Source organism: Solanum stenotomum, chromosome 1 (genome assembly GCF_019186545.1).
Source record: "Solanum stenotomum isolate F172 chromosome 1, ASM1918654v1, whole genome shotgun sequence".
NCBI classification, from domain to species: Eukaryota; Viridiplantae; Streptophyta; class Magnoliopsida; order Solanales; family Solanaceae; genus Solanum; species Solanum stenotomum.
Window position 1 is genome coordinate 14,504,699 of NC_064282.1, and position 16,453 is coordinate 14,521,151.

Below are 16,453 nucleotides of genomic sequence, written 5' to 3' on the forward strand. Positions count from 1 at the left end.
AGAGTTAATCAGTTCTATTTGTGGTGCAGGGAAGGGAAAGGATATAACTCAATGGTTAATTAATTAACGACAATTGTTTAATTGCCGTTGAAAATGTTTTTAAGAGGCTTTTAGCTTCTTTGTAAATGCACTAAAGCCTGTAGCGACATTGAATCTAATGACAATTAACTAGTGCTGGTAAAGGATTTAACATTCTTTATTAATATGCATATTTATTACCACTAAAACTGTTTTTATTGTAGTGTCATACTGAGATTAAGTCATGCTTTTAAACAATAAATTGCCGAAAGTCTTGTCCTCTTCTACAAAATGATATGCTTGTACATTTTTTGTTAACTTGATACTTAATTTGTAGCTAAAGAGGCAATGCATTTTAATTATGCTTTGCACTTATGTTCTTCTTTCCCCAATTTCTCAATCCATAAAAGGGCTATATGGAAGCAACTATTAGATGAAAAAAAGTACTATCTTGTTTGAAGATACAAAGCTTACAAATTCGTAATATACAAAAATTGGACTTTTTATGAGTACAAGATTTTGTTGTTTACCAATCTATACATCGTTTGTGTTAGTATTTTTAGGCCTTGACAGAGAGAGGAAAGTTAATTTCATAATTTATCACATAAATGTAAAATAAAATTTGGTCCAAGTCTCTGTGTCTTGTTTTGCTTGAGAAGACTAAATATAAATATGACAATAAAAGAGAGATATAACAATTTTAAATTAATTAATCATTAGTGTCTAGTTAACTTCTTTAAAAAAATTCTCTAAACAAAAAAGTCAAAATCTCCAGAGATGAGACCTATGAGCATTATGAGTCTCTTCTTCTTTCTTTTTTCTCATCATTGTTTCCTTAGTAATACTCAAAATTTCTCTTCAAACATTTCCATTTGTGGGAATCTCACCATTCAATACCCTTTCATATTACAATCCCAAAACACTCAACAAAATCCTAACTTTTCCCTAAGGTGTACTGATCAAGGCAATACACTACTCAATATTCCATTTTCAGGAGATTATATTGTGCAAGAAATCAACTATTCCACTAAAGAACTAAAACTCCAAAATCCCTCTATTTTTCTTTCAAGAAAGCTTCTACATTTAAAGCTTTTTTCTTCTCCGGTTTCGGTTTCTTCACAGAATTATACCTTCTCCTTGTTATCTCATTTTCATGGAGATGTTCGACTATCATGGGATGTTCATCTTGATAGTAACAAGACAAGCACAGAAGCCAGCAATTCCAATGCTCCAACTCCAAGAACAGGTGAATTTTGTGGATTTTTTCCAAGTCTAATCACTATTGTTTGTTTATTGAATGAATTGAGTAGAAATATTGTAGCAACACTACTTGCTAATCGATGCTTACGAGCTATTTGTGTAATAGTAGGGGTATATATGATCCACTTTCATAATAGGTATATCAGCTCTAAATAGTAAAGTTGAGGGTATATTATACCCTTTTTCCTTGTATGAATTTACCTTGAAAATGATCAGATTTTGATGTGCCGACCTTGTGTAGCTATCACACCTACGCATTTGCGATATTACGTATACGAAATGCAATTAGACGGAAAGTCCTAAGGTTAAAAGTCTAACGTTTGTGCTTCACTCTTTTATTTTTTATTTTCTACGCACACACATAAATAATTTTATATAGTAGTAGTTGATATTGAATTATATTAAATAGCTAATTATTGATTTTACAACGTATATGATAAGTTGTTTGAATTGACAGGTGGGACTTCACGTAAAGAAATAATCTTGATCATTTTCGTGGGTGTGTCCCTCATTTTACCATCCGTCCTCTGTTTAATCTGCGTTTCATGCCGAGTTTTTCTCGAACTAAACCACCGCCGCCAAGTGGCTGCTGCTACAGCCTCTATGGCGAGCTTAGCACCAATGCCAATGATTGTGATAGAAGGGCTTGATGAATCCACGATTCAGTCCTATCCCAAAGTGGTTCTTGGTGAAAGCCAGCGAATATCGGGAAAAAACGTTATGATTTGCGCAATATGCTTGGGTGAGTATAGTGCAGGAGAAACACTCAGATGCATACCTGAATGTGAACATTGCTTCCATGTTGAATGTGTTGATAAGTGGTTGAAGATGAATAGCAGTTGCCCTGTTTGCAGAAATTCTCTCCATTCATGAACTTCACCAGGTGCTTTATAGTATATTCAGTGACTTTATGCACAACAGATTATACCTGTTTTGAATTATTGCCTAAATCTTAACATGATTGTGTATACAACTAAAGACGATCGAAAGAGAAATGTAAGATCTCAAGATTCTTGGTTTGGTTCATTTCAAAAACCATTACTTGTTGGTTTCCGTTTAGAAAAGATGAATCAAGCAAATCATGGTGATACAACATAAAATTCAGAAATATCGGAACCAAATCAACATTAGTTTATTATTCTAACAAGTGAATTGCTGCTGTTTGTCCTTAAGTAGTTGAAATTTATTGAAAAATACATACGCATATCTACATAAGTAAGGGCCTGTTTGGATTGGCTTTTGGCTTATGACTTAAAAGCCAAAAGCCATAAGCCATAAGCCATAAGCCAGGATTTCTAACTTATGACTTTTGGCTTATTTTTGTTATTTTGACTTGAAAATAAGTGCTTATAAGCACTTTTAACTTTACCCAAATACTTCAAAACTGCTTAAAAGCTATTTTGGCTTAAAAGCACCTAAAATAAGCCAATCCAAACGGGTACTAAGTCAAATAGAGAATAAGCTGACACTTCAAAAATGAGGTTACAATTACAACTAGCTACAATAGCAAAACAAACGAGCACAAAATTACTTCTTAGCAAGAAACTTCTTTGGAAGCATCTCCAAAGGTGTGGTTTTGAGCAAGAAAAGTCTGGCTGCACGCTCTTGGCAGAGTGCATCCACACTTCAACCCACGCACTTGAAGTTCTAACTTTAACCTCTCCATGGCAAGGACCTAACACAACCAAATCAAAGTACATACAGTTAGGAATTATTGGTGACAAAACACTACTGCATTCACCAATGAACAGTAACAAAAGCTTACTGGTGACGAGGAAAACATACAGACCAGACAACAATATCAACGCCAAAATCATAGTAGTATATAGTCCCAATTTAAAATAGCACATATATTAAAGTATTCATGTCAAACTTCCATACTGTTATCTGTGACGAAGAGTACAAACTTAGCAGTGGCAGATGAACCAAGCAATGCCCGAAGGCCACAGTTCCAACAAGAAGGGAAGACCAATAAACAGAAGACACACATCCTTTCCCCCCTAAAACACGGTTTACTCGCAGCAAGGACACATAGGTACCATTTGATTGTGTGGAAAGGAAACCCAAGTATCAGAAAGTTAATTATTCACACTTTTTGATGCATTTAGTAAAAAAATAAAGTTGATGGAAATGCACTTAAAAACTTCACCCAGAAAAAATTTCCACCAAAGTACTGCAAATGTAAGGGGAAAAAAGGGTCTTGTTCCACTTCTCATTTAAACTCCAATTTCTTTCAAACAATACTAGAAAATGACTTCCCTGCTTTCTATTTTTTTTTATTTTACTGCAATTCTCTCAAGAATCATTTTCCAGCAACTTTGTTAACATCCCATTGAAGCCATAAAGGAGTTTTTACTAGTCACTGAAGCAATATCACTGAAGGCAACACTAAAAACACAAATTAGAAAAGCAGCAGTGCCATCAGCTATGCAAAGTAACAGAAGAAAATAACAAATTAACCTCAGACATTAGCTAAAAGATGATTTAAAACAAAGTATGGGCCATGACAGATGAGGTGTTTATTAACCCTCTCAAGGATTTCAATGTCAACAGTTTAAGTTTATCTGGAGTGCAGCCAGCAGGATATAGAAGTGTTGGGACTCTCTTACTTAGCCACTAAGGCCACACCCCCCAAAAAAATTTATTTATAAACTGATATTGACCTCACAGAAAAGGCCATGTAAACAAGTAACAATCACCGAATTGCACGGTCATTGGCAACTTTTGAGCTATCCAAAACAGAAAGGGGCACGCGCAGGGGGTGGGGCGGGGCGGGGTTGGGGGTTATAACAAGTTGTAGAATTAGCCAAACAGAAAAGTTGAGCACTGTAATTTTCAATTTGATTTACAACCAGTTGAGAACAAATTGTTAAGAGAAAGCAGAGAAAGGCTTTAATGATATGTATTGAACAACACACATATACTAAGCAATGGAAATCAACAATACTATATCAGAGATTATGCATACCTCCAGTTCCGCAGCTGAACTAAATTCTTGGAAATCAAAGGTTTTTCCAAGTCTGAATCCTTTGAGACTGCATCTTCCTGAGGAACTGGTATAGGTCTTAAATTATTACTGGGTTCTGCAACATTGCTTTCTTTCACACCGGAGCTCGCTTCCACAACAATTGGCTCAGAAGTACCAGAAGCTTCTTTTTCTGGTTGAATACTTTCAATTGCAGATGCAATATCAGTGCCAACACCAGAGGCAACAACACTCTGCCCAATATTTTCTGGACTGTCTGGAGTGAGTGAGGACAGACTTTCACCTTCATGGTGAACTGCATTTACATTGACATCTTTACCAGTCCACACTCTACTTCCTCCGCAACGATCTACCACCTTTCTGGCCAATACTAGTCCCTTCAAGACCTGATGATAGAAAAGATCGAGAATCTGGCCTCCACTTTAGCTCTTTGAGAACAGAAAACAAAGTTGCTAGTTCTGGTGTTATTTCACTATCCTTTATATTGTTACATGAGACTACCTTAAGCCTTTCAAGCTCTTTCCATGACTGAACTACCGAATCTAATCCTTCCGTCGTGAGCAACGAGCATCCTTCCAAAGAGAGATTTCTCAAGCTCCTAGAAAAGAAAAAAGTTCCCATTAATCTTGGAAGTGTCAGCACAATTATTATGTTTTCTACTTATAGAGTTCATGGACGAGCTAGATGCAATCTTCTGTTGAAAAAAGAAATGCACTGCATCAAATTAGCCATAAAAGACGAATTTGACTGCAGTTGGTTTTTTTATAGCAGCCAAATTATTAATATTAGATATTATAGAAAGAAATTTTAGGTGTCAAACTGACTTTGGAACACTTTGTGCATTTAATGATGATAATTTATCTACCTCTCAGACCCCACCAAGGGTCTACCAGAAGCAGCCTCTCTACCTTCTCAAGGTAGGGTATGAGTACACTCTACCCTCCCTGATCCCATTTATGATATTACGTTGGGTTTGTTGTTGTTGTAATTTATCTCATCGCAACATTGTAAGTTACCTCCTTTTTCTCTGAGAGATTACTAACACAGAATTTTAATAAGCAAAGGACTATGGAAGTCTCTTCTGAAGCTTGGGTACAAATCCTTTTTAAAATATGCACCTATCTTCTATGTTTGCAAACAGATAAATTCTCGCCAAAAAAGTTGGTCATTCAATTGTTAAAGATGAAAATTTCCTTATCCATTCAGCAAGTTTTCCATTTCTACATGCATTCATTAACAATACATACATCAATTTCAAATTTATCAGATGACCCATCTGTTAAAGTTAGAAATGCATATACAATACATAAATAGAATAAATATGTGTTCGTACCGACAAACACTTGCAGCAGCAAATATAGTGTTGTCTAATCCCCAACAGTCCCCAAAGACGAGCTCTCGGACAGTCCCACAAACCAGAAACAATGCTCTCACACCTTGCTTATCCCGTAATTGACACTGATGTAAATGTAGCTCCTCGAGAGTAGAACAAGAACCCAAGTGCTCATCAGGGCCAGGACTTGAATCTAGAACCTTACAACACTGAAGCTTCAAAGTTTTCAAGTTGCTGCAAAATGACAAAGCAGACAACCACCCACCATCCATCCTATGATCACAAAGTATCAATTCCTCAAGCATCTGACAGCACTGCCCAATTGCTTTGATCCCATCATAACTTCCCTCACATCCGACCAGCTCAAGCTTCAGTAAACGCGGACACCCTTGAGCTAAAATGGTCAACCCTATATCTGAAACCATGGAATTATATAGTCCATCAATACAACCAACCAATTTCAGTATCTGCAAATTCCTACAGCCAAATAACCCCTTCAATGCAAAGTCATCAGAGAAATGCAATTCCAACTCCTGTAAAGTTTCACACTTTTCACCCAAATAACCCAGCCCCTCTACACTCGCATTCATCAATAGTATTCTTCTTAAATTAGCACAACCCTCAATTAAAACCTTAACCCCTCCATCAACCACCTCTTGTGCCAAAAAGCCCTCTTTCCCAACAAACCCTCCATGAATAGAGTTCGAATCCAAATGCACCGAAACGAGCCTATGACTCATCACAATTCCCGAATTCCTCCGGGATTTCACACATGCTCGAACTAGGTCAATGTCAATTAAACCCGGAAATCTATAACTAAGCCTCCCAGATTCTAAAAATTCCCAATCTAACAGCTTAATAGTCCTAACCAACTTCCCACTAAGCTTACACCAACGCTTACAAACTAATGAATTAGAAGTATGTTGCTGTTCCGGAAGCTTCGAAAGCACACTTAACAACAACTTATCAGAAAGTACGGCGGTATAATCTGGTCCAGAACTAAAACGGGTCGGCTCCGGGTCATCTAGGGTTAGGGATTGAATATCAGATTCGGGCTCAGACGGTGGAGTAGTGGAATTAGAAACCGATTGAGCTCGCATTTGAAGCACCAATTGCTTCAACGCCTGAGTATCCTTGTTATTCCATATATCCGACAAGCTCGACCGGCGTTTCTTCGCCGCCGCCGCCGACATAACCTTAGGGTTAGGGTTTTCTTCAGGTGACGTAGGCATTTCTCGCACAGTCAATGTTGGGAATCGGGTCCGGGTTAAAGTTACAAAGAAGGGAATCTTTACCTCGATTTCCGCACCACCTCTCCAACATCGCCAAGCTGTAGCTCACTTTCTCTCTCTCTACAACTTCACCATTTTTAGGGTTGTTGAACTCACGAATCTATATATACAGGAAGCTGTATGTATAGTTCCGCATAAAAATTCTTAAGAAGTTGAAGAAAGGAATACAGTTCTCAACAGATGAGATTTGTGGGGCGCACAATCTTTCTTTTTTGTGTGTATAATTTTTTTGTTTTTTTGCACCGAGGTGGTTTAACCAATGAGATAGTGCCACGTATAGAGATAGCTGGGCATAGGAGACCGTGGCTTTGTTTAATTCGCTGTGGCGGAGGGAGCACAAGTTGTTGTTCTCTATGTTCAACATATGGACATTGATTGCTTTTATAGAAAATGTAAATAATAGGAAAATTATTTTGGAATCTTTTGCTGAGGGACCCCTTTGGTTTCCTATTATTAGCAAAGTTCTTCCGCTAAAGAAGGAAAAAAGTACATTGAGGCCCATGAACTAAAAAGTGTAATGATCATGCTAATCATATGGATAATCAAGTTAATCAATCAAAAGATATTAATTATGCAGTTTTGCACCTAATCAAAGTTTACATTTAAACATTCTAATTTTCTTCCAAGAAAGCTTTTACATGTAAACCTTTTTTCGGCTTCCTCGCAGAATTACACCTTCTCCTTGTTATCTCATTTTCATGGAGATGTTCGACTATGATGGAATGTTCATCTTGATGGTAACTGGACAAGCAGAGAAACCAACAATCCCAATGTTCCAACTCCAACAACAGGTGAATTAGTTCCCTCCATGCCAAATCCAAATTAGTTGAAACATTTTCTCTATTTTATGCTTTCCATTCGACGTGTAAATATTGTTGTAGCATGATTGTAAATAAAACTAGATTTCATGTTTCTAGTTTAATTTTTACTTCTACACGAATTGGTACACTGAGAGGAAAAAGCTCTAAAATGAAAAAACATGATTGTGGGTATAACTTAAGGCATTCAAAAGGAAACTGTAAGTTCCCAAGATTCTTGATTTGGTTCATTTCAAACACCATTACTAGGTGGATTCCGTTTAAAAAAGATGAACCAAGCAAGTCGTCGTGATACAACAACGAATTCAGAAATATTGGAACCAAATCAACATCAGTCACCTTTTATCACTCTAAAATGTGAGTTACTGCTGCTCGTCCTTGGAAGTTGTTGAAATCTATAGAAAAATACACACGTATATCTACATAGTAAGTCAAATAGAGAATAAGCTGACACTCAAAACATGAGGTTACAATTACAACCAGCTACAATAGCAAAACAAACAAGCACAAAATTACTTCTTAGCAAGCAACTTCTTTGGAAGCATCTCCAGAGGTGTGGTTTTGAGTAAGAAAAGTCTGGCTGCACGTTCCTGCAGGGTGCCTCCACACTTCAACCCACGCACTTGAAGTTCTGATTTTAACCTCTCCATGCCGAGGACCTAACACAACCAAATCAAAGTACATTTAGTTAGGAATTATTGGTGACAAACACTACTGCATTCACCAATGAACAGTAACACAAGCTTACTGGTGACGAGGAAAACATTGAGACCACACAACAATCAATGCAAAAATCATAGTATATAGTCCCAATTAAAATAGCATATATATAAAAAATATATTCATGTCAAACTTCCGTACTGTTATCTGAGACAAAGAGTAGGCTCTAGGCAGATGAACCAAGTAATGCCCCAAGGCCCAGAGCTCCAACAAGAAAGGAAGACCAATAAACAGAAGACCCACAACCTTATCCCCCCCTAAAACACGAACTTACTCGCAGCAAGGACACATAGCCCGTAGGTACCATTTGATTGTGTGGAAAAGGAAAACCAAGTACCAGAAAGTAAATTATTCACACTTTTTGATGCATTTAGTAAAAAATAAAGGGTTTGGAAATGCGCTTAAAAACTTCACCCAGGAAAGATTTCCTCCATAGTGCTGCAAATGTAAGGAAAAGAAATGGTCTTGTTCTCATTTAAACTCCAATTATTATTTTTTGAGATTGTTTGAACTCCAATTTTTTTCAAACAAAGAATACTAGAGAATGACTTCCCTGCCTTTTTTTTAATTTTTATTTTACTGCAATTTTCTTCAGAATCATTTTCCAGCAACTTTGTTAACATCCCATTGAAGCCATAAAGGAGTTTTATACTAGTCATTGAAGCGATATCACTGAATCTACATTAAAAACACAAATTAGAAAAGCAGCAGTGCCATCAGCTATGCAAAGTAACAGAAGAAAAATAACAAATTAAACTCAGACATTAGCTAAAAGATGATTAAAAAAAGTATGGACCATGACAGACGAGGTGTTTATTAACCCTCTCAAGGATTTCACTGTAAACAGGTTAAGCTTACCTGCAGTGCAGCCTGCAGTATATAAAAGTGTTGGGACTCTCCTACTTAGCCACTAGGCCACACCCCCCAAAAGAATTATTTATTAACTGCTATTGATCTCACAGGGAAGGCCATGTAAACAAGTAACAATCATTGGCAACTTTTGAGCTATCCACAACTGAAAGGGACACATACAGGGGGGTGGGGTGGGGGGTTATAGAAAGTTGTAGAATTAGCCAAAGAGAAAAGTTGAAGCATTGTAATCTTAAATTTGATTAACAACCAGTTGAGAACAAATTGTTATAGCAAGCAGAGGAAGGCTTTAATGATACGTATTGAACAACACACATGTGCTAAGCAATGGAAATCAACTATACTATATCAGAGATAATGCATACCTCCAGTTCCGCCGCTGAACTGAATTGCTCAAAATTCAAAGGTTTTTCTAAGCCTGAATCATTTGAGACTGCATCTTCCTGAGGTTCTGATATAGGGCTTAGATTATTACTGGGTTCTACAGCATTGTTTCCTTTCACACCGGAGCTCGCCTCCACAACAATTGGCTCAGAAGTACCAGAAGCTTCTTTTTCAGTTTGAATACTTTCAATCGCAGATGCAATATCAGTGCCAACACTGGAGGCAACAACACTCTGCCCAGTATTTTCTGGACTGTCTGGAGTGAGTGACGACAGACTTTCACCTTCATGGCAAACTGCATTTACATTGACATCTTTACCAGATTTAAGATTCTTCAGAAGAAGAGTATCCTTTTCTTCCTCGGAGCCACTCTCAGACGCACCACCATCAACTTTTCTGCCAGTCACAGAATCCAAACTTCCCTCTGTTTCTCCATTGGAGTCTGAATTACCCCCATTATCTATGACAATGGATTTATCTTTCTCTTCCTCTTCTTCGTCACTGTCATCATCATCATCTAGATCCTCGCTATCACTATCGCCCATTATCCTCTTACCCTTCCTACGAAAAATCACAAACTTTAAGTTATAATTCCTTTTTATAAGATAATAAGTTCATCGAACAAATGAGAAAATTCAACATATAGATTATGTACAAAAATTATCAAAGAAAAACAATTTTCTACTACTTGCATTCAATCATCTAATCATTCAAAAGTTTACAAGGTTTTCTATCAGGCAAGTAACATGTACAGTTATGAGTGTTTAATATAATTTACAAGGCTTAGGCAGATTTGAACCTGAGAGACACATCATGGCTCTCCTACCATTTCGTTGACCATTAGGTCTCCCCCTTTGGATTGTTTAATATATATAATAAAAACAGAACAGTGACTACTCCACCACTTTATTTTTAGAGCATATTGATTAGGCAAATAATAGGTCGAGGGAAATTACAGATAGAAAATTCACAAACCCATTCTAACTAAGGATTCTTATGATCCAACTACAGGAGAACCAACATCCTTTAACCAAATAAGTAAATAAATAATTATATAATTATAATTTAATTATAAAAAGAGAAAATCAGGAAAACCAGGAAGGGAGAACTTCCCCTCCTTTCTGTCCGACCACTTGGTCTTAAGAATGCTGATAATGGATCATATCCCTTCTCCGTCCCTGATTGCCCAATATCCGAGCGGAGTGTTCCACTTGTTAACCAAGGTTCTATGGTTGCCGAATGTATCTTTTGAGGCAATACAACTCTGTAAAAAAGAGAGGAACCTACTATACAAGAGTATTGCCTATCAAAACTACTTGATTTTGGAAAATACAAAGCATGGAGTCCATGCACTCACATTAAACTGAAATCTATTTCACTCACTAAAAAGAACAGAGATGACATTCAGTTGTTCAACCCAAGATATGGCTTCCGAAAAGAAACTCAATTCAACATAAAACAACAGCAAACCTAAACCACAAACCAGTCGGGTCACCCACAAATCCTCAACGATCATTCCTCTTTCCAATACTAATCCTCAATAGACATTCCTCATTCCAATACTAAAAATTGAGGCTTTACAAAACAAATTAGTTGTTCTTAAACAAAAAGGGGCAAAAGGAATGGCAAGAAATAAAAAGGTGACAGTGCTTACCATATCTTGAGCTTTTTGGACTCTGATTCATTGAGCTCAACCCCCTTCCTTTTAGATGACACTAATCCCTTAAGGGACTCCCTAACTGACCTATCCACTTCCTCCATACACTTAGCAGAATCCTCCCTATACTTCTGCACATACTTATCCGTGTTACTTCCAGTAGCACCCTTTTTACCTTTCTTCGCAGCTTCCTTTGCATTCTTCTTAAGAAACTCATCCGCCATCTTCTCCAATTTCCTCTCTTCTGCTTCTGCTCTCCACTCTTCCAGCTTCTTTTCCGCATTCACATGCCTCAACCTTCTACCACTCATATCCCTACACGCGTCAAAATTATTCGTCTTCTTCTGCCCCGCCTTGGTTGCCGCTCCTCTCAGCAATGAACCGAAACCTCCTTTACCACCCCTTAGCCGAAGCAACAAATTCACCACAACCGGAAAATTGCCCTTCTCCGCAGACAAATTTGTGAGATTTTCCGGCGATCCGATATTTCGGGTTTCGGGCAAACCGTTTGCGAGATTTAGGGTTTGGTGGTCATGAAGAGGGTAAAATGAATTGGAAGGGAGTAGAAGCTGAAGGTGAGAAGGAATTGAAGTTAGGCTCTGTATTTTGTGCTTTAGGGTTAGGGTGGAGATGGATGGGGTAGTGAAATTTAGGGCTTTGTGCTTTCCGTCGAGGAATTTGACGAGCACTTGACGAATCACTAATCCTTCCGTCATCTCCATTGCCGGTCGATAGATTTTGGTAGTTTCGCGCTTGTACGCCGGCGATTGAGATTTGGGGGAAAGAGAAATCTGATGATGGTGACTTTTGAACTATATATAAAAAGAGCTCGAATTCTTATAGATGTAGGAAAAGAAAAAAAAGGATTACCTCAAACCCGGTCAGTTCTTGTTTCTTAAACCGGGCCGGTTCTTGTCAAAACTTAACTTCATCGGATTGCTTTGATGGATGAAAGTAGCGTTCTTATAAAATTCACGATGAAAAGAACTATTTTAAGAGTGATCAATTCTTACAAATATTATCTTGTATATGTTTTAAAAGTGTTCCAAATAAAATGTAACTGAGTTTAACATTTATCACTATTAATTGATAGGGTGTTAAATATATTTATTCATTATATTTTTTAAAGATATTAACTCAATGTTACTCCCTCCGTCCCTATTTACTTGTCCATATTTCCTTTTTTAGTTGTCCCTATTTAGTTGTCCATTTTGACAAATCAAGAAAGGACAACAAATTTTTTCCTATTATACCCTTATTTACACTTCTTGAAAATTGTAAAAGTGTATGTTGTTTCCCTCCAATTTATTTCACTTGAATTCAAATAAGTGGTTGTAATTTTGAAGTGAAAAGTTGTCATAAGGGTAAAATTGTAACTTTACTGTGCTAATCATTGTTGCCTTAATCTGTGTGTCATTTCTAAAGTGGACAACTAAAAAGGGACGGAGGGAGTAATAATTAAGGTTATATTAGGATAAAAAAAATTATTTTTTCTTGATTTGTAAAAAATGACAAATAAAAATAGAAATTAAATTTTAAAATATTTAACAAATAAATTCGATTTTACTAGTTGACAATTATGCGTAATCGTAGGTATTACTGTTAATCTAGCACCATTCACGTTAAAAATTGATCTGAATAAATCAATGTTGATGATATTCAAAACTTAAATCTTACCTTTCATGAGCGTCAACATCATTGAGTTGCATTGATGAGAAAGTAGTGTTCTTATAAAATTCATGAGGAAAAGAACTATTTTAAGAGTGATCAATTCTAATCAATATTGTCATATATATGTTTCAAAAGTGTTTCAAATAAAATGTGAGAATAAATCATATTTTTTTACCGATAAGAGATAATAAATATCTCGTAAAATTAGTTGAGATGCGTTGAAAACTAACCCTAACACCATGATCATATAGAAAAAGGGGGCAAATTATGCTAAGTAGCCACTCGGCCTTTTATTTTACTAAAAAATTGTCCCAGTTTCAAACTTACCAAAATTGGCCAAATACGTTGTTAAATTTGCATTAATGGCTGCTCTGCGTCCGCTTCTTTTTTCTTTCAATTTCGCCATTAATGATTGATCTTCTTCTTCTTCCTTTCAATTTTGCCATTAATGGTTGTTGCTGCTGCTGCTTCGTCCTTTCAATTTTGCCATTAATGATTGTTGCTATTGCTTCTTCTTCCTTTCAATTTCACCATTAATGGCTGCAGCTTCTTCTTCATTTCAATTTCGCCTTTAATGGTTGTTGTTGTTGCTTTTCTTCCTTTCAATTTCACCATTAATGGTTGCTGCTGCTGCTTCTTCGTCTTCTTTTTTTAAAATAAAATTCGCCCTATCGAAAACTTGAATTGTTTTGAGGGAATTATATATCAATAACTCGAAACATCTAGAAGATTAATATCTAAATTTTAGGATCGTTTAAAGGTGATTGTGAGTTGATCAAGATTGAATTCGGCAGTGTATATTTCATGTATAATTAATATATATTCAGTTTTTTGAGTGTATCTTAATGTATAATTTATGTATAAATAAGTTATATTGTATAGTCCGTGTATACTTTTTTATAACTTTGACAAATTAAGTATATTGTATAGTAGTATATATTTTCCATGACTTTTGGCTAGTTTTTATATAAATAAAACATGACTAGATTTATTATAAACTAATTACTTTATTGTATATATTTGAAACTAATAAAAAAATGAAAATAATCATAACTTTACTTCTTGTATTGAATTATCGATTATAACTCATTAATGAAAGAGGAATTTTCACATATAGTCACTCAAAAATAGCTTAATTACTCTCCATAGCTATAGTTTGATAATTACAATTTGTAGCTACATGTTATATGGAGGAGAGAGGCGAGCGAGACTGGGAGAGAGAGGAGAGAGGCGAGCGAGAGAGGGCAAAGAGTGGGAGAGAGCTGTATTGTATATGTATATCGGTTAGATAATTGTATAGTATACATATGTATTTGTATATATGGCAAGCGAGATTGGAAGAGGGAGGAGAGAGGCAAGCGATATTGGGAGAGGGAGGAGAGAGAGGCGAGCGAGAGAGGGCAAAGAGTGAGAGAAAGGTGAATTGTATATGTATATCGATTAGATAATTATATATTATACGTATGCATTTGTATAAATGACAAGCGAGATTGGGAGAGGGAGGAGAGAGGCGAGTGAGATTGGGAGATGGAGGAGGGAGGTGAGCGATAGAGGACAATAATTTGTATAATTCGCAGGTACGTTTGTATAATTCACGTGTTTTTGTATAATCGAGTAATATAAAGTCTGAAATTATACAAATATAATAAAACTCGAAATAACGAATTGATACAAATGTAAACATATGAACTTTAAACAATTATACAAAATATATTATACAAATTACATTATATAAATTATATTATACAAAATCCAAAAACTACACGTTTATACAAACTTTAAAAAGTTATACACAAAAAGATTGATTCTATATGATGACAAAACTGAAAAATCAAAAGAAACCATCGTCATATACAAATACAAACTATCGTATACTAATATAAATCAAACAAAGAATTGTTAGTTGCGAATTATACATATACAAACGTCGCTAATTATACAAACTCGAAATCAGCCCACATGATTAATGATTAATGTTAGTCGCGAGTGATAATTATAGCAAACTATAGCTATAATGAGTAATTAAATAGTATAAATTTGCTTAACCGCGTAATTTTTTCCCATAATGGAAGTAACCAAATTGAGATCCAAACCACTAATCCAATAATGATAGGACACTGAATCCTTATAAAATCGACAAATCAATAATAGAACTATTAACCCAATAATATATTATTGGACTTCGTTGAAGACTTATTTAAAGTCGATAAATATTGTAATCTCTCAGCAGAGAGAGGTTCATTCCCTTTTGTACTGTGTTAGCATTGTCCAGCTTAGATGATTTGATTTCCTCCGGAAGTAAACCATCTTTTTCATATTAGGAAACAAATTCAAGATTTAAAGTGCTATATAAATTTTGTATTATTTACTAAAAATTTCTACCCTTTTCTTGATAATACGTAACAACATTATATAAGATTCACTTAGAAGAGCTTATAATTTTTTACTTATTTTTGCTTTTTAAAAACAAGTGTCTAAAAGTAGTTTTGTTTATTATTTTTCTCAAACTCTACAAAAATATTCAAAAACTATTTTGACTTTAAAATACTTAAAATAAGACAAAGTTTCTTTTCTTTTTTTTCAAAAAATGGGTCTCAAAAATAGTACTTCCTCTGTTCTTTTATATATGTCACCTTTTTAATTTGCATTTACATTAAGAAATTAATTAACTTTACTCTTATATCCTTATTTAATGTTTTCTTAAGTCAACTTTATAATAAATGATAAATATGTTAGATTTCAAAAATTAAAATACATTTAGATGACTGTTTAAATTTTTGAGTTTATTTTTGGAGCCAATTTTTTTCACCAATTGATCCAAAAAATTTAAAAAATAGATTTTTGCCCACCTCAATTTTCCTATATATTTTGTGTAAAAATGTTTTAATTTGTTTGCTGATATTTCTTTTTACAAAATCAGATTTTTTAGAATATTGAATGGAAAAAGAAGTTAATGTATGAAGTACTCCAATGATCAATATTAATTACTTATAGATTTTTTAGGTTGGTCAAAGTATATATTTTCAAGATTAATTAACTATTCCATCAAATGTATAATGGGAAGAAAGGGAACAGAGGAAGTATCTCTTTCTATATTTAGTAAGTTTTCCAATTCCAACATCATACATGACAAATTTATAAGATTAAAAAGACTATATATATCTTTAATTTAAGACTACAAAATTCAAAATCTCCTTTAATTTTTTAAATTCTATGTCAAATCAGGCAACATATTTTTAACCTAGTATATAATTAGTCCCAACAAAAAAGGTCAAAAACTGAATCACAGTTATCAAATGTGTAGTAATATCAGCATTTCAAAATACATGAATACTAACTGCCCATGAAATTCAGGCAACAAACCCTTAAAGCTCTCCTCACATAACAATATAAATACTACTCTTTAGTTCTCCTTTTCACAATCACCAAATCGAAAAAAAAACA

General features: G+C 35.1%; 3 protein-coding genes across 6 annotated transcripts; 1 reads left to right on the forward strand and 2 right to left on the reverse strand.

Moving 5' to 3' along the window:
* Positions 1 to 750: 750 nt before the first annotated feature.
* Positions 751 to 2,151, forward strand: LOC125850641 (putative RING-H2 finger protein ATL21A). The gene is made up of 2 exons (XM_049530504.1): positions 751 to 1,264; positions 1,736 to 2,151. The coding sequence occupies exons 1-2, from the start codon at positions 796 to 798 to the stop codon at positions 2,149 to 2,151; spliced, it is 885 nt and encodes a 294-aa protein (XP_049386461.1). The 5' UTR covers positions 751 to 795.
* Positions 2,152 to 2,743: 592 nt separating this feature from the next.
* LOC125850432 (uncharacterized) lies at positions 2,744 to 12,133 on the reverse strand. 4 transcript variants are annotated; one of them, XM_049530305.1, is made up of 4 exons: positions 11,336 to 12,133; positions 9,965 to 10,242; positions 4,247 to 4,547; positions 2,744 to 2,953 (listed from the first exon to the last, which is right to left on the reverse strand). In XM_049530305.1, the coding sequence occupies exons 1-4, from the start codon at positions 12,058 to 12,060 to the stop codon at positions 2,932 to 2,934; spliced, it is 1,326 nt and encodes a 441-aa protein (XP_049386262.1). In that variant the 5' UTR covers positions 12,061 to 12,133; the 3' UTR covers positions 2,744 to 2,931. The 4 variants fall into 4 exon arrangements, with proteins under 4 accessions (XP_049386262.1, XP_049386255.1, XP_049386252.1 ...); XM_049530298.1 differs by lacking the exon at positions 2,744 to 2,953 and adding an exon at positions 3,528 to 3,654; XM_049530295.1 differs by lacking the exon at positions 2,744 to 2,953 and adding an exon at positions 3,530 to 3,654 and having other exon boundaries at positions 4,247 to 4,439; positions 9,857 to 10,242.
* Positions 4,554 to 7,085, reverse strand: LOC125850425 (F-box protein At5g51380-like). The gene is made up of 2 exons (XM_049530279.1): positions 5,598 to 7,085; positions 4,554 to 4,862 (listed from the first exon to the last, which is right to left on the reverse strand). The coding sequence occupies exons 1-2, from the start codon at positions 6,827 to 6,829 to the stop codon at positions 4,595 to 4,597; spliced, it is 1,500 nt and encodes a 499-aa protein (XP_049386236.1). The 5' UTR covers positions 6,830 to 7,085; the 3' UTR covers positions 4,554 to 4,594.
* Positions 12,134 to 16,453: the final 4,320 nt, after the last annotated feature.

Coding starts and splice junctions, on each gene's coding strand:
- LOC125850641 (XM_049530504.1), top strand. CDS start 796: ATGAGACCTATGAGCATTATGAGTCTCTTCTTCTTTCTTTTTTCTCAT. Junction 1,265..1,735: donor TGCTCCAACTCCAAGAACAG/GTGAATTTTGTG, acceptor TTGAATTGACAG/GTGGGACTTCACGTAAAGAA.
- LOC125850425 (XM_049530279.1), bottom strand. CDS start 6,829: ATGCCTACGTCACCTGAAGAAAACCCTAACCCTAAGGTTATGTCGGCG. Junction 4,863..5,597: donor GCTGCTGCAAGTGTTTGTCG/GTACGAACACAT, acceptor TTTCTTTTCTAG/GAGCTTGAGAAATCTCTCTT.
- LOC125850432 (XM_049530290.1), bottom strand. CDS start 12,060: ATGGAGATGACGGAAGGATTAGTGATTCGTCAAGTGCTCGTCAAATTC. Junction 10,243..11,335: donor TCCAAAAAGCTCAAGATATG/GTAAGCACTGTC, acceptor GATTTTTCGTAG/GAAGGGTAAGAGGATAATGG. Junction 8,367..9,662: donor GTTCAGCGGCGGAACTGGAG/GTATGCATTATC, acceptor TGGTTGTGTTAG/GTCCTCGGCATGGAGAGGTT.